This window comes from Salvelinus alpinus, chromosome 9 (assembly GCF_045679555.1).
Source record: "Salvelinus alpinus chromosome 9, SLU_Salpinus.1, whole genome shotgun sequence".
NCBI lineage: Eukaryota > Metazoa > Chordata > Actinopteri > Salmoniformes > Salmonidae > Salvelinus > Salvelinus alpinus.
Genome location: NC_092094.1, coordinates 73,718,642 through 73,739,185, shown reverse-complemented (window position 1 = coordinate 73,739,185; position 20,544 = coordinate 73,718,642). Strand labels below are relative to the sequence as shown.

The window sequence follows — 20,544 nt, the reverse complement described above, 5'->3', positions numbered from 1 at the left end:
AATGTATGAAATCAACATTTGAAGCATAGTTATTGGACAATTGCTCTTTTTTGGATGGCAATTTATGAGAATTCAGTGTGGAAAAATGTCACTTTAGCGATTTCCCTGCTGTAAAACGTCGGACCCTCCCAAAAAACATATTGGTCAGCCTGTCTTCAAATAAGACAAGTACATTAATGGCTCTTGCTCACATACTCAACATTAACTTCTTATGGCTGGGGGCAGTATTGAGTAGCTTGGATGAATAAGGTGCCCAGAGTAAACTGCCTGCTACTCAGTCCCAGATGCTAAGATATGCATATTATTAGTATATTTGGGTAGAAAACACTCTGAAGTTTCTAAAACTGTTTGAATGATGTCTGTGAGTATAACAGAACTCATATGGCAGGCAAAAACCTGAGAAAAAATCCAACCAGGAAGTTGGAAATCTGAGGTTTGTAGTTTTTCAACTCATTGCCTATCGAATAAACAGTGGGATATTGGTCATATTGCACTTCCTAAGGCTTCCACTGGATGTCAACAGTCTTTAGAACCTTGTTTGATGCTTCTACTGTGAAGGAGGGGGGAATGAGGGCTCTTTGAGTCAGGGGTCTGGCAGAGTGCCATGAGCTGACCACGCGCGTTCATGTGAGAGTTCCATTGCATTTCGGAAGACAAAGGAATTCTCCGGTTGAAACATTATTGAAGATTTATGATAAAAACATCCTAAAGATTGATTCTATACATCGTTTGACATGTTTCTACGGACTGTAACGGAACTTTTGGACTTTGTCTGCTCGCGTCTCATGAATTTAGATTACTGGGCTAAACGTGCGAACAAAAAGGAGGTATTTGGACATAAATTATGTACTTTATCGAACATTTATTGTGGAACTGGGATTCCTGGGAGTGCATTCTGATGAAGATCATCAAAGGTAAGTGAATATTTATAACGCTATTTCTGACTTCTGTTGACTCCAACATGGTTTTGTTGTCTGAGCGCTGTACTCAGATTATTGCATGGTTTGCTTTTTCCGTAAAGTATTTTTGAAATCTGACACAGCGGTTGCATTAAGGAGAAGGATATCTCTAATTCTGTGCATAACACTTGTATCTTATATTGAAGTTTATGATGACTATTTCTGTAAATTGATGTGGCTCTCTGCAAAATCACTGGATGTTTTGGAAGCAAAACATTACTGAACATAACGCGCTAATGTAAACTGAGATTTTTGGATATAAATATGCACTTTATCGAACAAAACATACATGTATGGTGTAACATGAAGTCCTATGAGTGTCATCTGATGAAGATCATCAAAGGTTAGTGATTCATTTTATCTCCATTTCTGCTTTTTGTGACTCCTCTCTTTGGCTGGAAAAATGGCTGTTTTTCTGTGACTAGGTACTGACCTAACATAATTGTTTGGTGTACTTTCGTCGTAAAGCCTTTTTGAAATCGGACACTGTGGTGGGATTAACAACAAGGTTATCTTTAAAATGGTGTGAAATACTTGTATGTTTGAGGAATTTTAATTATGAGATTTCTGTTGTTTGAATTTGGCACCCTGCACTTTCACTGGCTGTTGTCAAATCGATCCTGTTAACGGGATCTTAGCCGATCTCAACCATAAGAGGTTAATCTCTATTCAGTGACCTTTACATGAACCGAGCGCTGACTGGAAAGACAATGTCCCATCAAGTGTTGGCTGAGATATGAACATACCATCTTCCAACACCAGAGGGCACACTTGAACATGAGACTCATGTGTTTGGAACTGATGACAGGGACTGGTGAGACATGTATTGCCTTATTCACACCATACGGCCAAAGCTGAGCCAAGCTGTACTGGTCTGGACTGGTTACACATCCACCATAGTTGCTGGAAACGTGCTGGAAAGGACAATGCGAAAAGAAAATCTGAGCCAGCACAGTACGATTCAGCCCGACCTATAGCGTGAACTAATGTCAATATGCTTGCAGCATTTATGTCCAGAGGAGAGTCGCGTCACAAAAAACAACCACATTTATTCCATTTCACAGTGTTAGTGGAACAATAGATACATGGGAGAAGTACAATGTGTTTATCCAATGCTCTCCACACATGCCAATTTACAAGGTTACATCTTTTGAAAAGTTGGAAATATGAATCCTTCCACAGTTAACACAAATACAAGCCATTACTGTATGATTTACTGCATCAAAGCCTACAGAACAAGTATAACACAAAGGCAACCTAAGTACGGTAAGTGTGAAAGTCAAACTTAGAATCCAGGATAAAGGGTACGTCTTGACAGAAACCTTCGGACCTTTTGTGCACACAATGTTGTTTCGGACTCCCTAAAATTAAGAGGCATAGTTTGACCTCTTTTTAAAAACATATAGCATTGTTATCATCTGATATAAAACAGGTTGAAATATAGTTAAGAAGTGTGAACAAAGAGCAAAATAGGTTTCAAGCCATAGAATATAATTGTGCAACAGGCTTGGTCTCACCTCGAGGTGAATGGAGTTTATTAAATGTTTTGTGTCCCTTCGCTGCATAATGCTGAAAGAAACCAGATGATAACACTAATGACTGTACGAGTCATCGGAGTTTGATTGGTATACTGGCAAAATCAGTTGAGTCAGAGGACTTTGTGACAAGCATTCAAGATTCTCTCAGCTCAAAGCCCCTCTAAACCAAATGGAAGATGAGAACTTGTTTCCACTTCTCTTGAATGTACATTTCCTATAGTCACGCAATGCCATCCTCCCAAGTCTCGGAGTTATGAGGAAGCCTGGAAATAGAGGCTACATTTCTTAAAATTACTATCCCCGAACCCCTTTAATAAGGACAACAAAAAGTGTCGGTGACAGCTTTACACATTTCCAAAGAGAAGGCAATATTTAATGGGCAGGGCCGGCTATAGCCTTTTGGGGCCCTAAGTGAGATTTGTTTGGGGGACCCCCACCTAGCGGGATCTTTTTTATTAGTGGCCCCCGTCTTGACGATGGGGGATTTCCTGCAGTTCTATAAAAGAATCCTCTGCGTGCGCAGCTTTGAGCAACAATTTAAGGAAAACGTACAGAAAGTTTAACTATACACACATCCCCAGGCGTTTTTTTTTTTAGATAACAGCTATTCTAGTTATGCTAATGTTAGCTAGCGAGCTGAATGGCTGAATGCCTATGACTGAATACCTCGATATAACTGGCAATTAATCACAATTCATTCTTTTCATTGTTTGACAGACCTCATTTCCACACTATGAGGTTGGAATAATACTGTGAATGTGTGAACATGATAATTCCCTTTTAGTGTTTAAGCTGTTTGAAAAGACTGTCTGAAATTTCATCCTGTTTTCATGGAATGGTGTTTTGGCTTTCCATGGTGACATCACCATGCAGTAAATTAGTTAATAGACCAACAAGAAAGAGAGTTCCAAACCTTTTTGCCAATAACAGCTACTTTTCAGTTTTCCCCTCCCCACTCAGACCACTCCCAGACAGTCCTAGCAAAAATGTTGCCTGAGAAATTGCTCTTAGCTAAGAAGCCATCTTTGTTTATTTTTTACCGTTTTAATTGAAAACAATCACAGAAATGACTTGATATTGAGATGAAAATGGCTGCATAGGACCTTTAAAGCATGTTTTTTTCTGCAATTTTACATACTTTGCCATGGGGTGGGGATAGAACTTTGCAATTGTAGAAATGTCAGGTAATTCTACAAATTTTGCCATGGGACAGAAAGAAAACATTTCAGGTTTACAGCCAATTTACTGCAATTCTACACATTTTATAATGACTTATGCCATGTTAATATGATATCGGAGTGAGAATGACCAACACAATCAAAAACGGGGGCCCCCTGGAGGTCAGGGCCCCTGGGCACATGCCATGCATGCCCGGTAGGTATGCGGCCATGATTACTACGAGTTTAGATAGTCTAGCCATCTAAGTACCACTCTAAAAATTGTTAACTGACATTGCTAATTGACTGTCAGTGAGTGACATAAGAGAACTGCTAATGCACAACAAAATTCCAAAATGGCACCTGGTGTACTCTACTTTTCTTACTCGCAATAGTAAGTCGAGATCCTGATTGGCTTATGCCTGGAACTGGCCATACGGACATAAGATCTCCACTTTTACTTTACAAACCTTAAAACGCTTGAAACTATTCACTCACTCTCGATCGCCACCCACAAGACTTGCTTGGCATGATTGTCACCCAAAGACACGGTCAGCTCAGTGATCCACATGCTCAGTTGGGACCTTCATATTCCCTATTGCCAGAAAATAAGGGTAAATTAGCTCAACTGAAATGTTATTTTTTAAATCGAGTCTTTGACTACTTGCATGCATTAAGGATTAACGGGAAATGATGAGGCTAAAGGTACGAGGTACTGAAAAGTTAAGGCTAATGTTTTCTTTGTGTGTGGTGGCTACCATGAGCTAGAGGTGAATGGCTAATGCTAGTTCCAGTAACTGCCATACCCACTCTTCAAATGCTACGTGGAGACCAATACGGAAGAGCAAAATTAAAAATCTGGGATTTCTGCAGAAGAGTATCTCAGTATTCTGTATGTAGTCTACAGTATTCCCGGATTTGTTTGTGCTTTTTCCCCAATCCATTGTCAAGCCAGTTTTGCGTGACAATTTCATAAGGAGTTGGCAAGAGAGCAGAAACAGACTGCCACCCAGGATTTTCTGTACGTGTTCCAAAGTGGCTTATTGATGGCGGAACGCCAATGACCGATCTCTTGAGTTTAAATGTGTTTCAGTGAGAAATGGTGTCGCTACAGTAAATGCCTCCTCACCACACGTTCTCATGGAACAACTTAAGGGAAAACGATGGTGATGAAATAATGTATGGCTTCCCTGATAGATAAAAAAATCAAATCAAATCAAATGAAACGGATGTAAGTCAACCGCCCTTTTGTGAAATTCTACTGTATGATGTGATAAATGGCACATGGAATCTGGTATAACATACTGGACCACTTGATATGACCACACTGTTAGCAAGACTAAGAGAGGAAATGTACAAACTTGCATAGATACAGTCATGTGTAGAGCAGTTTTCAGATGTGTCCTAAACAGTCCGGTGAAGTTCTTGACATTTTATATCCCTGCAAAGGTTGCAGTAGCTGCATGTAGTGAGAGCTCTCGACTTGCTCCCGACAAAAACGTTGACAACAATACCACTAACATTATGCAAAATTTGCCACAGATTCACACAATTAAAAAATACATTGTATAGGATTATTGTTCATTACAGTAGTTGGATATATGACCAACATCAATGTAATATAGATCATATGAAGGGACATCTTTGTATCAGAGAGACAATTTAATTTCCTATGGTCCCGTGTGGCTGGCTCAGTTGGTAGAGCATGGCGCTTGCAACGCCAGGGTTGTGGGTTCATTCCCCACGGGGGGACCAGGATGAATATGTATGAACTTTCCAATTTGTAAGTCGCTCTGGATAAGAGCGTCTGCTAAATGACTTAAATGTAAATGTAATGTACCTGAAAATAGACAGGTTTTAATGAATGACTGATGCATTAAACAAATTCATTATTTAAGTGTGCTTTCACAAGGACGGAATTGGACAATGGCCATGTGTTTTTGTAAGACAGTTTTTTTTCTTCTTCTGAATACTGGAGGTGGCTTTTTTGGCTTCGTTTCTTATTAATTTAAGGCCATTTGTTGCTATGTGGCTAAATATTATTCTTATTTGAGTTGAGAGGAACTCAGAAGGAACACCACGACATCTATACTAAAGTATTCCATTCGACAACACAAGTCAGAACCCGTTCCGGATGGTTTGTTCACGTCTGTGTGGACGGGGAGACGAATGTTCAGGGCCCATGTTCACAAAGTGTCTTGAAGTAGGAGTATCGATATAGGATCAGTTTTGTCTTGCCTAGATGAGCACTCCTACTCTGAGACTCTTCGACAAACACAGGACCAGGAGTCCTCTTTTTGGGCTGTGAGAAGAAGTTTGGGACACCCTCTCAAAAAGACACATATAGGAGTTCAAATCTATTTTGTAAAAATAATAACTTCTTGCTGATAGTGGGAACAGAGCAAAAGATTACAGAAACACAGACATCACCAAGAGAACGTGCTGTACAGGGGAGTGAGAGACAGAAAACCTCCCAACTCCCGCCCCGGTTCTTAAAGCGACAAACGGAGAGTCTTTAATGTGCAAACAGAGTAAACACAAAACGTTTGTCAAAACGTAACTCCAGTGCTATTTCCTGTATGTTGAGAGCTAAAAAGAGAGAGAAGAGAGGGGGAAAGCTTTGTGTTCGACAAACCAACAAAAACAAGAAACTCGACTGAAACGAGTTAAGGTGAAGCTCCTCCGATAGTAGCAGCTCCTGCATGAAAATGTCTCCGACATCACGTCTTTATTTATCTCTTGATAAAACATCCTCTTCTTCTTCGGTTCTGTACTACACCACTGTCTGTAGCTCACCTCAAGGCCTCAGAGTGGCCCTGCTACAGTAAACGGACACATGCCCCCAAGCCCACAGAGAGGCGCATCATTGTCGTCCTCAAAGCCTGACCTCTGTGAACCCATCTTCCACCAGGCCAGGGAGCACAGGGTCAACACAACTCCTCTCCCACCATGACACTGCGAGCGAGATGGATCGGGACGCGGCTGGGCCCGAGACAGTGCAGCTAGGCCCCAGTCCCGTTAAATGAAGCGCCGCAAGAAGCTTGGAGGGAGAAAACAGAAGGGACGAAAAATAAATATGGCCGCCTGCTTAGATGAGTGAGGCGGGGTTTAGGTGGGCAGGGGGTCGTCGTCCCCTTTGCTGCACTTGCACTTACAGCAGAGGACAAAGGGCGTGGCCAGGAGGAGAAAGGGAGAGGCCACCAGCAGGAGAAGGCCGAAGCCAGCGAAGATCCCCACCACCTTGGAGAAAGAGAGAGAGGAGAGAGAGTAAGAGACTGCAAACAAGACAGAGGCACCAGCAAATAAGAGACCTTTTGTTTAGCCACACTGCAAACATATAACTAAAGACTATCACTAAGGAAGAACACAATTGGCACTATATGGAAAATACTTTGAAAAAAACAGGACTAGCGTATGAGAGATCCCTTAACAAGATAACACACACCAAATTATTTCCACTTCCCTTCTCAAAACTTGCTCTCGTTTGACGTGATCATAACCCGTGCGAGTTATTTTCAATCTTTGTAGTGCAAGTCTCCCATCTCACCACACGGGGGCATCATATACGAGCAGAAACATCTCAGCTACAAAATGGCCTTCGAAAGTAGCAATTGCACGCAATCCTGCCTTCTTAGAATAAATGAATGGACTTCTGCCAGTGTCAGAGTAAGATAATCATTTTGAGGATCATCCAGGGCGGGCCAATGAAGGACAAGACAGCAGAGAGTGGCATCCTATGACAAAGACCTTTTGATAAAATAGCTCCATGCATGTACATACATTGTTGTTGCCATCCATTCTTGTGTATTTCTGTCCACTTCCCCCTTTTTGGAGGTCTTAGTAGTCACATTATTTACCCAGACGAGCTCCCCATGAACCTTTAGTTGCACCGGCATACCTGTGTTAACATGAGATCCCTATTTGCTCAGATCAACCAACCCTTGGCAAAGCTACCGTACGTAATAGACCATGTCTGGTCTGAGAACAGTAAGCATCGAGAGCGGTGACCTTCATTCCTTCTATGGCGTCCCTAGCGGATGCAACCCCCTCAGCTCAAATCTCAAAACTGATTTGAAAATCAGATACAGAGGCGAAAAGAGAAAACACAGAGGCTGAGCTTTCTTAATAAAAAGGCAGGATATAGTAGGGCCTTTATTATATATTAGGGCCTTAATTCAGAAAATGTCTGAGTAGGAGTGCTGATCTAGAATCTGTTTTTGCCATAACGAATAAGATTACATTGACAGGGAGGACCTCATCCTAGATCAGCACTTCTTTTGTGAATAAGGGCCCCGGGGTCCTTTCTGTATGTGTTATGCATTCATGAGGAGCTAAAGAGAGAGACTGGGCTTGGGGAGCAGTGAGGTTGCATGGGCTGGGTGAAGGAGGTGCAGTACCACAAGCTGTAATCATGCTCAAATGACTCAGCCTGTCCTACTGGGCAACAGATGTCAGTGTGTACGCTAGCGTTCACAACGCTCTGTTAAACCCGGGAAATGTGCTCGTCTATGACTAGATATGTGCCGGATGATAGCTAGAGCTGAACAATGACTGGGTGATGACCGGGTGAACAAGAAAATATAACGTCTACTCAATATTCTCATTCGATATTAGAATCAGAATTCTGAAGGATGTGTTGACTTTTATTTCGTAATGTATGGCATGCATTATGTATGTTGTAACTGAACAGCTTAACAGTACCATAAAATAATATTGCGCAACTTTGGTTTTAATGAATATCATTTTTTATCCAGTCAACTCGGAGGTGTCCGCATGGTCCTAAAGCACACTGTTGCCTCATTTTGTATCACGTTCCAATGACAAAACTGGGGGGGACAAAAATGACATTTCAGAATGTGCAGTGAAAGTTGCACCCCCTGCTTTTTACTTTAGAGATTGTGCCAAAGTAAAAGCATTACTCTAACCCATAAGTGACATGCAAATGTCCACATATTATACACAGAAAGAAATCAACTATAAGAAAGCAATGCTGGAGACATGTTGACACAAACAACGGGCCAACACACAGAGCACATCGACCAAGCTGTGCTCTCCTACCGACTAGTGTTTTCACAGAGCACCATCCATGTTTATTCACGTTAAACATGTGTGTGGAAGTGTTTGTGTGAGGTGAAAGGTGTGTGCATGTTCCCTGCCACATGCTGCAGACATAGGGGAAGTCCAGTGTGTGTGAGAGAGAGAGAGAGAGACAAGGGAGGAAAGTGGGCGCACTAACTTTACTCACCTGTGTTCTGTGCCAGATGACAGACGCCCTGGAGTGGCCCAGTTTGTTTCGACAGGGCCCTTTGTCATAGTGGATCAGGAGGAAGTCATCCTGTGTCACACACACACACACACATACATATACAGAAAGAGGAGAAAAGAATGATCTATCATTAGTACTGAGAGGTAGGCTGCTTGGAGAAAATTGCTTTTAAATTACCAGTGTGGTGTAAAATCGCCTGTGGTCTGCAATTAGAATTGACTTAAGCCACTGCCAGTAAAGCCTCCTAGCCTCCTACAAGCCCAGATAAAATCCCTCCGTTTCAGTTCCATTGTCTTGTATCAAACATCATAAAAACGGGTTTGGATTTAGAAATCCATCCGCCTGCAGCCTTATCACACCTCCTGCAGTGCTGTTATTCCCTGATAACACATTGTATCACTGCTCACACTGCTAACACTGCTAACACCAGACATGCGAAATATACACAGAGTGAATTCTATGCACATTTCAGACTGCTGTATTGAAGTCAGGACCAACATACTGAAAAGGGAAATTAAAACCCAAAGATACGTGTGTATTATTCTATACGAACATGTTGCAGCAGCACAGATGTGGGGAGGTGTTTTGGGGACACATTGGGACAAAGTTCTACTCATATCCAGGTGCTCCAGAAAGTTCCACTAGAAAGGGGTGTGTGTGCACGTGCGACAAGGTTCTCTACTCACGTCCAGTGACTCCAGGCAGTACCAGCAGAAGGCGTGTTTGCAGTTCTTGCACATCATCTGGGCACAGCCCTCGTCCCTCTCGATGTACACCTTACACTTGGGACAGCGCTTGATGGGACCATCGTCATCGTCACTCTTGTAGAAGGAGCTGAAGAGACACGGTGAGCGCGCGCGAGAGAGCAATGTTCAGTGTGTTACGTTTCTTAAACAAATGTTGGTTGAAACAATTGCTTTTGCTGAATGACGCTAAAGAACAAAGACCATGATACATCAGAGATCCAGAATGCCACAAGAGATTATCCACTCATAGAGTTTATCATGCCACAGATCTTGAACAGCCTTTGTTAATGTACAATAGATCTAAGCTTGCAATAAACATCAACAGAATTTGCTCCTAACACCTGAAATGCAAACGAAATGAGAAACGAGAAATTCCTTTCAGGATTTTCTTTCTTCTATTCATCTTAAAGGCAGGTCTTTTGTGTCCTTTTCCCACCTGAGTGCTGCTGACTCTTGAAGGCCAGAAAGGAGAGCAGGTGATGCTGTCGGCTGTCCTCTCAAGTGTCAGAGAGGCGGACAGAGAACAAGCACATTCATTTTCTGAGCCAATTCTCCGGCTATTGATCGCATCTGGCCAGAGTGAATTAATGCACACCTTTCGTGTCCTACTTCATTTGACACCCTGGCAGTCATTTTGTAACTAAACAGGACTTTCGGATTCTAGCTTTTGCTCTGGACGGAACGGGATAGAGGCCTGAATGTAATGGAATACAGGCTAAAGATCAGAAGGTAAAATACCTGGATCAGTGTGAGGATTAAGGAGAGAGTGTCCTTCTCCTGAATGCTGGCTGTTATGTCAGAGGAATGTCATGGGAGAAATAAAAAATAAAATAAAAAAATCGTATTAGCAAAAGGCAGCAAGATCCAGGCAAAATGGGAAAGGTCCACAGAGTAATACATTTGCCCTTTGCGGTAATTGCTGCATGTGTCAGCTGGGTGCAGATCGGGCTAACAGTGTACGTGGAGTCCATTCGAATTAGGACACTAATTTCCCACACTCTTGAAGGGGAGAGAGGAGAAGAACGTACTCCAGAGCTTATTGTTTAGATAAGTGCAGTATGTACAGTAATCACAGTAAGAGCCTTACAAGCCATACTTGGAGTCCTGACAGGGGTAGAGAGAGAGAGAGAGAGAGAGAGAGGAGGCGGCACAGTTTAAAGGGGAAGTTCAGGATTTTACAACTTGATGTTAGATGGTTCCGCAAGCTAAAAGTAGTCTACGGGCCTGGAAAAACTGTAATCCATGGCTAGAGTTCAAGTTAGATGAAGTTTGTTGTCGGTGTTTAGAGAAAACAACTATGGATTACAGTTTCTTCTGGCCCATAGACTACTTTTTCAGGGTGAGGAACCATCTAACATTAAGTTGTAAAGTCCAAAACTTTCCCTTTAAACCACTGTGGCCTTTCGTGACATCTGAGGACAACTCCACAACCCGCTCTCTCTCTCGCTTTATTTTTAGATACACACTTTTAGATACACTGCTCAAAAAAATAAAGGGAACACTTAAACAACACAATATAACTCCAAGTCAATCACACTTCTGTGAAATCAAACTGTCCACTTAGGAAGCAACACTGATTGACAATAAATTTCACATGCTGTTGTGCAAATGGAATAGACAAAGGGTGGAAATTATAGGCAATTAGCAAGACACCCCCAATAAAGGAGTGGTTCTGCAGGTGGTGACCACAGACCACTTCTCAGTTCCTATGCTTCCTGGCTGATGTTTTGGTCACTTTTGAATGCTGGCGGTGCTTTCACTCTAGTGGTAGCATGAGACGGAGTCTACAACCCACACAAGTGGCTCAGGTAGTGCAGCTCATCCAGGATGGCACATCAATGCGAGCTGTGGCAAGAAGGTTTGCTGTGTCTGTCAGCGTAGTGTCCAGAGCATGGAGGCGCTACCAGGAGACAGGCCAGTACATCAGGAGACGTGGAGGAGGCCGTAGGAGGGCAACAACCCAGCAGCAGGACCGCTACCTCCGCCTTTGTGCAAGGAGGAGCACTGTTAGAGACCTGCAAAATGACCTCCAGCAGGCCACAAATGGCCTTGGAGTTACATTGTGTTGTTTAAGTGTTCCCTTTATTTTTTTGAGCAGTAGATATACTGCTCAATATATATATATATATATATACACACAAAAGTATGTCTACACCCCTTCAAATTAGTGGATTCGGCTATTTCAGCCACACCCGTTGCTGACAGGTGTACAAAATCGGGCACAAAGTCATGCAATCTCCATAGACAAACACTGACAGTAGAATGGCCTTACTGAAGAGCTCAGGGAATTTCAACGTGGCACCGTCATAGGATGCCACCTTTCCAACAAGTCAGTTTGTCAAATTTCTGCTGTTATTGTGAAGTGGAAACGTCTAGGAGCAACAACGGCTCAGGCACCAAGTGGTAGGCCATTCAAGCTCACAAAACAGTCTGTCCTTGGTTGCAACACTCACTACTGTTCCAAATTGCCTCCGGAAGCAACGTCAGCACAAGAACTGTTCGTCGGGAGATTCATGAAATGGGTTTCCGTGGCCGAGCAGCCGCACACTAGCCTAAGATCACCACGCGCAATGCCAAACGCCTGCTGGAGTGGTGTAAAGCTCGGCGCCATTGGACTCTGGAGTCGACAGACAAATCTCGGTTTGACTCGTGGCTAAATGGAAGCCAGTCCCCGCAGCAATGTTTCAACCTCTAGTGGAAACTCTTCCCAGAAGTGTGGAGGCTGTTACAGCAGCAGAGCCCATGATTTATGAATGAGACGTTCGACGAGCAGATGTCCACATACTTTTGGTCATGTACTGTAGCTTAGCCACTGGGCCACCACATTCTAAAGTTTTAAGTAGACAAATAGTCCAAATGCAGGTTGGCTAAGAGTTACGGCCTTGACTTCTATTGGCTCCTTATACTGACATATTATGACTTCCTCTATGACCTTGGTCAACCCCGGCTAGCCTTATCTGAGCCCACGGGTCCCAGCACTATCATCAGGCAATCTGCTCCAGCAATACACTCAGTCATATTAAATATGCACTAGATGACTAGTGCCTGGATGGTTATGCATGAGAGCAGCTGGCTTCATGGAGACATCAACACAGCGGTAGCTAGGCTGGTATCCAGGGTGGTAAATACAGGTTCCCACGGGGACCAGAGGCTGTGTCCTCAGAGTGTCCTCAGTAGAGGGGTGAGAGCAGGTGAGGGCAGATCCTCAACCACAGGAGAAAACAACTACAAGCTGTTTGTGTGTGTGCGGGCGCGTGAGTGTACGTGTGTGTGGATAATGGCACCAGGGTTTCCAGGGTAAGGACATCATTCCTGTCAAACGTACGAGTTTATTGTCTCAACAACACAGTGTTTACAGTGTGGCTCATTGCGGAAAGCCAGTTACCCCGATTGATTGAATGAGAACCTAATGTTTTTGGGATGAAATGTCATTCAACGGTCACGGAGTCTAACCTCTCTCAACTAGCTTGAGGAGGTGATGGGGAGGAGCGTGCGATTGAGATGGTGAAGACAGAGGAGGAAGAAGAGGAAAAACTCCAGCTCCCTCTATACCTGGTCTCTAGGGATATCAAAGAAGTGATGAGGTGGAGAGGAAGTGATTGATATGATGAAGGAAGGGGAGAGTCCAGTTCCATACCTGGTCTCTCCGGGTAGGAAAGCGGTGATGGGCAGGTTGTTCTCCTGGGGTGGGCAGACCTGCCCGGGGTGCCAGTTAGCCTTGCAGGCCGAGCAGAACTCCAGGGTGCACACGGCACACTTTACCAGCTGGGGCTGCGCCACCTCCATCTCCTTCAGCTGGCACACTGCCTGGCACGACGACGATGGGCACCACGTCCGGCACGGGTCCAGAAGCACCTCTGTGGTGGCACAAAACCAGGTGTCACCACCAACAGTTCTCTATACAGTGACTGCTTCCAAAGCATGGTGACAGGCCATGAGGTCACGAGGTGATTGTAGCACCTATGTCTCTGTGTTAACACACACACACACACTTTCTCATTTGCAATGGCTTTTTGCACAGATTACAGATGGATCCATCTGATGAGAAAGTGTGTGTGTGTGTGTGTGTGTGTGTGTGTGTGTGTGTGTTAACAAAGACATAGGCACCATGTGCCGGACGTGGTTTACTACTGTTGATAGTTGTCTTTTTTCGTGTCTATTAATAAAACATTTACCTTTTTATTTCATGCTTTTGACCGATGCACAAGTGCACACTCTCGGAAGCACAAGTGCCATTTGACATATGCACACACAGATCAGCGGCTAAATCAACATCTATTTTTCTCCAATCACCCTATTTAAATTTGCTTCTACCAAACTAAAACAAAGTTGGCAGACGCTCAATGTTTGGTCTGTGGCTACAAAACAAGTCCAACCATCCTGTCCCAATGACTAACACACAGTGCTTGCCATCACATGGCTCTGTTCTGTTGACTCTCGCATGTTCCTCAGTCTGTTGCTGTTGAACCAAAATGGCAGCCCCCTGTCCTGCTGTCTGTGCTGCTCTGGCTCTGCGTCTCTCCATCTCTGTGTATCTGTGTTTGTGCCTTTGGGTGGGTGGAGTACCTTCGAGGCACATGCCATATAGAGTGGGTGTGCAAGTCTGGCTGAGGTTAGCGTGGGAACCCCATGTCACAGATTAGCACATATCATAATCACAATATTATTCACATTTTTGATGGTATTTGTTGGTGATGGTTTGTTAATAATAAAAGTTCTAAATGTGCTTTATGAGTAGCGTATGACCTTAGGGTGGCATTTGTATGACCATAAATGGGGCTTTGTCCATTCTGATTGTTTTATACTGTTCAATGAAACTTCAACCAAAAGTTGGAATATAGTAGGCACTTTGAATAGTGAAAAAAACAGGGCTATTGGGACAGGGAAGGAACCAAAGTGTTGGTCAGTGTTTCCCAGTGGACAATAATGAATGCTACATAAAAAAATAACATTTTACTGTTGCTTTGATGTAGCTAAAATGTCCATGCTTTGCCTATTCCTCTCATATTTAGAATATACCATTGCGCAAACATGCTGATCTAGGCCTACACCAGCACTGGTATCAGGCTGTATTAGCTAGCTATCTACTTTTGCTCTGACTAAGTACATTTAGCTAGCTAGCTGGCTAGCTGACTAGCCAGATCTGCAGCATTGCATCTGCACCATTGACCATGAAGACTGATTGCGGGTGGTTGTTGCGACTCATTCACTCGTGGTAGCGCAAAAACTGCTCTCCTTGAATGACAGGGGGCGGGGAATGGTGTGTGTGGAAGGAGAGAGACGACTCACGTAGCAAACGGAGTAAACAACAAAAACTGACATTATTTCACCGCCGAAGAGCCGGCGTTAACACGTTTAACAAACCAAACATTGAAATACCGTTATACAAGACATTTAGGTGGGACGGCAGGGTGGCCTAGTGGTTAGAGTGTTGGACTAGTAACTGAAAGGTTGCAAGTTCAAATCCCCGAGCTGACAAGGTACAAATCTGTCGTTCTGCCCCTGAAAATAAGAATTTGTTCTTAACTGACTTGCCTAGAAAAAAAAAAAAGGTATACCGCCCGGCCATACACAGCAGAAAGGCAGAATACTCCTCAGTGAGACTTTTACAACACCGCTCACATTCGAAAGGTATAAAAATATACCTTATTAAATATACAGACAACCACAGATGATGAATTCATAACCGAACACAGGGACTAAATATAAAGGCTTTGAATTAGGATATTTAGACATACTGTATAGACATATAGTCCACAGCCAGACACAGTTTAGGTTATGATATAGCACTACCTATCCAATTAACATCACCTTAAATGTACCTGAAAAGGCTTTCCCCTCATACATTTTTGATGGTGGCCGTGTTAAACTTTGACACAGAATTTAGGCTAAACCAGAACACAATAAAAAAAGGTAGAGGGCTGTCATTGTCCTCCAGGTCAAATTGATATTGGACTCCAGGAAGAGTAGTTTCTGCCTTGGCAGCAGCTAATGGGGATCCCTAATAAATTCTAAACGGTGTGGGGAGACAAGGGAGCCAGGTGGGGCTCAATTACCTACACACGCACAAATTACCTACACACGCACACGCCTATGAGCAGCGATGCGGTCAGTGCGGTTACTCTCCCACTTACCCCTCTCAAACTGCAGCTTCTTGTATCTCTGCATAATCGCTGTAGCCACTATGCACTCAATCTGCAGGAGGAAGAAGAGGAAGAGTTAGGAACATAATGCCCTTGTGATAGCTTACCAAACGAATAGAGGAACATGATGCTTTCAGCCACACTACAGTCTGAAGATGATCAATTACAAAACCCCACTCAATTCCAGCATAATTAGGACTAGTCCACCGGTTTTACTCACATGTTCCGTGAGAGGTATATTTGCATACTGGCTACATATGCTAAAGGTTAAATGTAGTCATTATGCAATGATGAAAAAAACATTCGGGGGTGGGGGGGTTTGAGTGTGAGAACAGTCAATTATGAGTCAAAGACATAACTGTCACAGTGGCTGGATGAGAGACGCCTCGTCTCTGACTGGTGTGACAAGCCGGGTCCCATTAAAAGCCAGTGACTATGATTGATTGAAAACATACGGTCGTGCCGCCGGCCTCCGAAACAGAGAGTGAGAGGTGAGGCGCAGTGCCCTCGGCTTGACCTCAAATCGGGGAAGGACGCAGACGAGCGGGGCCCATCGACTCTGTATAAACACGCTGACACGTCTAGAAGGTGGGCCAGAGCTGAGACGAAGCTAGGCCAGACTGGTTTGTTTGTGCAGGTAGTTTTGGAGAAGACGGAGAGCGATATTCACAGAGAGGGCAAATGTCTGCTCGGCAAGGGACCCCAATTAAAAACACTGTCCTTCTGCAGCCTCAGAGGTCTCTGGAATGGATGTGGAGGTCTTTGAGGTCATGTTAAGAGATTTCTTTGATCTAAATAAAGCACATACATCATATGTATAGTATATGTATAGTAATTAGTAGTAGTAATAGAACAAGTTCAACAGGTCTAAATATCAATAAAAGTAAATAAGTATTGGGCCAGGAAAGACACGAATCCCCGATATATATATATTTTTTATGTCTTTCAAATCCATGACGGCCACTTGAAATTCATTGGTTTTGGTCATCAATGCTAATATTAGCAGTTGATAGCAGCGGCTTAGTAAATAAATCTGAAGAGTGAATTAAAGTTTCTCTTGGCCTATACAAGTTTAAAGGTAAGGAGACTATTTCTGTAACTATCCCTTTAAATTGGAACTTTCCACTTCCCCCGCATGTGTAAATAACTACCGTACTAACTGTGTAAATATGGAAGAAAGAAAATACTTAAATATATATTCTTTAATTGTTTTTACCGACAGTACATTCGGAGAGTATTCAGACCCCTTGACTTTTTTCACATCATATAACGTTACAGCCGTATTCTAAAACAAATTAAATGTTAAAAAAATATCAATCTACACACGATACCTCATAATGACAGCGGAAAAAGTTTTTGGGAAATGTATACATTTTTAAACAGAAATACCTTATTGACATAGGTATTCAAACCCTTTGCTATGAGACTGAAAATTGAGCTCAGGTGCATTGATCATCCTTGAGAGGTTTCTACAACTTGATTGGAGTCCACCTGTGGTAAATTCAATTGATTGAACATGATTTGGAAAGGCACACCTGTCTATATAAGGTCCCACAGTTGACAGTGCATGTCAGGGAAAAAAACAAGCCCTAAGGTCGAATGAATTGTCCGTAGAGCTGTCTGCAGAAATGAAGGTCCCCAAGAATAGAGTGGCCTCCATCATTCCTAAATAGAAGAAATATGCAACCACCAAGACTATTCCTAGAGCTGGCAGCCCAGCCAAACTGAGCAATTGGGGGAGAAGGGCATTGGTCAGGGAAGTTTATATTTTATTTTTTATTTATCCGTTATTTTACCAGGTAAGTTGACTGAGAACACGTTCTCATTTGCAGCAACGACCTGGGGAATAGTTACAGGGGAGAGGAGGGGGATGAATGAGCCAATTGTAAAGTGACCAAGAACCCAAATGGTCACTCAGACAGAGCTCCAGAGTTCCTCTGTTGAGATGGGAGAACCTTCCAGAAGGACAACCATTTCTGCAGCACTCCACCAATCAGGCCTTTATGGTATAGTGGCCAGACAGAAGCCACTCCTCAGTAAAAGGCAAGACAGCCCACTTGGAGTTTGCCAAAAGGCACCTAAAATAGTCTCAGATCATGAGAAACAAGATTCTCTGGGTCTCAGGAAACCAAGATTAAACTCATTGGCCTGAATGCCAAGGGTCACGTCTGGAGGAAACCTGGCATCATCCCTACAGTGAAGCATGGTGGTGGCAGCATCATGCTGTGGGGGTGTTTTTCAGCAGCAGGGACTGGGAGACTAGTCAGGATTGAGGGAAAGATAAATTGAGCAAAGTACTAAGAGATCCTAGATGAAAACCTGCTCCAGAGTGCTCAAGACCTCAGAATGGGGCAAAGGTTCACCTTCCAACAGGACAACAACCCTAAGCACACAGCCAAGACAACGCAGGAGTGGCTTCAGGACAAGTCTCTGAATGTCCTTGAGTGGTCAGAGCCCGGACTTGAACCCGATCGAACATCTATGGAGAGACCTGAAAATAGCTGTTTAGCGACGCTCCCCATCCAACCTGACAGAGCTTGAGAGGATCTGCAGAGAAGAATGGGAGAACTTCCCCAAACACAGGTGTGCCAAGCTTGTATCGTCATACCCAAGACTCAAGGCTGTAATCGCTGCCAAAGGTGCTTCAACAACGTAGTAGTAAAGGGTCTGAGTACTTAAGTAAATGTGATATTTAATTTGACTTTTTTGCAAAAATGTCTAAAAACCAGTTTTTGCTTTGTCATTATGGGGTATTGTCTATAGATTGAAGAGGATCATCTGTCTGTGCTGAACAAAGAGGGAGCCCCATACGCACTGAGCCTGTCCAACCATCTGTAAAGAGAGCAGTCTTTCCTCAGTGAAACCAAGAAGTACTACGGTGCCGAGTTGGAGGTCCAGTGCAGAGGCTGCAAGGGGGTACGTATAAAGCTGGGTGGAGAAATAGAGGGTACAATGAATTACCTGATGGGAGGGGACTTTCAACTCTTTAACAAAACTAGTGTTGGTGACTGCAATCTACTTCAAGGGCAAATGGAGAGAGGCATTTGAGGAGTCCTGAGAAGATCAGGTTCAAAGTGAGCAAGATTTAGAAACTGCCAGTGGAAAATATGAAATTTGCATTCAATGTCCACTTGAGCTTCATCCCTGATATCAACTTCCAGATTCTGGAGATGCCCTATGAAGGAACCAATGTGAGCATGCTCATTATGCTCCCTGATGAGGGCTGGAGGAGCAGCTCACATATGAGAACTTTGCGGCGTGGACGGGGCCAGTGAGGATCCAGTACATGGAGGCACGAGCGTAACATCCACAATGTAAGTTGGATGAGACATACAACCTGAATGACATTTTGTCTAGGACGGGCATAGTTGACACCTTAGACTGGTCTAGCGACTTCTCAGGCATGTCTCCCGATGACGACCTGCAGTTGGCTGGAGTGGTGTAAAAGGCCTTTGCAGAAGTGAACGAGCAGTGCACCAAGGCCGCTGCCATCACCGCTAGCTTGTTTGAATAATATGACTTGTTTTCTTCTTTTTAGGAAACCTTCAAAGCCGACCACCCCTTTTTGTTGTTCACCCGCCACAACAACACACAGAAAATCCTCTTCGGTGGCAACTACTGTTCCCTTAAGGCAGGGGTGTCAAACTCATTTTCACCGAGGGCCACATCAGCATAATGGCTGTCCTCAAAGGGCCAGATGTAACTTATAAATGTAATCGAATGTAATGTAAAATAAATGTAACTCCTCCTTAATGTTAAATAACTCATTATTTATTATAACTTATTCAAGTGACAATTACAGTTGCATAGAAAATATATGTTTGCTTGTAGCTCTAACATAAATCCTTTTAAATTTTGTCAGCTTATGAAAACCCACATAACTCCATTAATGAAGGATCAAACTGTCCAAGTGAATAAAGAAAAATAACATAAAACTTAGCTGCAAAGAACATGTATGACACATGTAGCATTTTACAAAAAAAGGCTGCACACAGCCGTGCACCCAACTGATGGTTTGATGACAACAATTTGTCTGCATACACACATAAACCTACAAACATTAAATAATTACTACAGCAGCTACACATAAATAATATGTAATCAACTAAAAATACCAAAATAAAGGTTGACTCAGTTCACAACTATATTGGTCAAGTTTTTCGGTTAGTCTTTGATGAGGAGATGCTGCCTGTCCTTGAACACACCAAGTGGATTCTCTCTACTATCGATTGATCATGTTCTGAAAATGATAAACACAAAACAAAATGCAAGCACAATCATTAAATTGCACACAGTTTAACTGTTCTTCTTCTTGGTTGAATTACATTTTATTATATTTTAATTAAGTTTTTAAAAAAATGCTTGCCTGTGTGTTTTCTGACCAGATGTCTGACACCGTTTTCCCGTTACCAGTGTGTCAATGTCTGGTTTTAGGTCCAGTGCTGAGGCAATGCGTAGAACAGCATGGAGGTTGTCATCCGTGAGGCGTGATCTGTGCTTGTTTTTGTTCAGATTCATTATGGAAAAAAACTGTTCGCACAGATAGGTGCTCCCAAACATGGACAGAACACGGGCAGCATGAAGTCGAAGCTGTGGCATCAAACCAGGAGGCAGCAGACGGTAAAAGTCCTGGATTGTAGCATCCTGAAACTTTGCTCTCAGGCCACTGTCGCTTTGAAGCTCAATTAGCTCCATCTGAAGGTGTTGGGGTGCAGTGCAGACATCGGTGGTGAAA

The 20,544-nt window shown here is 43.2% G+C and overlaps 1 protein-coding gene and 1 pseudogene across 4 annotated transcripts in view; one reads left to right on the top strand and one right to left on the bottom strand.

Moving 5' to 3' along the window:
* Positions 1-1,988: 1,988 nt before the first annotated feature.
* rnf144aa (ring finger protein 144aa) overlaps positions 1,989-20,544 on the bottom strand; it is a 65,170-nt gene continuing 46,614 nt past the window's right edge. For 3 of the 4 annotated variants that reach the window (XM_071327139.1, XM_071327141.1, XM_071327142.1), the window contains 5 exons: positions 15,801-15,861; positions 13,304-13,523; positions 9,607-9,754; positions 8,900-8,989; positions 1,989-6,894 (listed from right to left, as the gene is read on the bottom strand). In XM_071327139.1, coding sequence (XP_071183240.1) covers positions 6,763-6,894; positions 8,900-8,989; positions 9,607-9,754; positions 13,304-13,523; positions 15,801-15,861 — 651 coding nt within the window. In that variant the 3' untranslated portion in view covers positions 1,989-6,762. The remainder of the gene's footprint in view (positions 6,895-8,899; positions 8,990-9,606; positions 9,755-13,303; positions 13,524-15,800; positions 15,862-20,544) is intronic. The other variant, XM_071327143.1, reaches the window with a different exon arrangement.
* On the top strand, positions 16,556-19,323 carry LOC139584092 (leukocyte elastase inhibitor pseudogene; annotated as a pseudogene).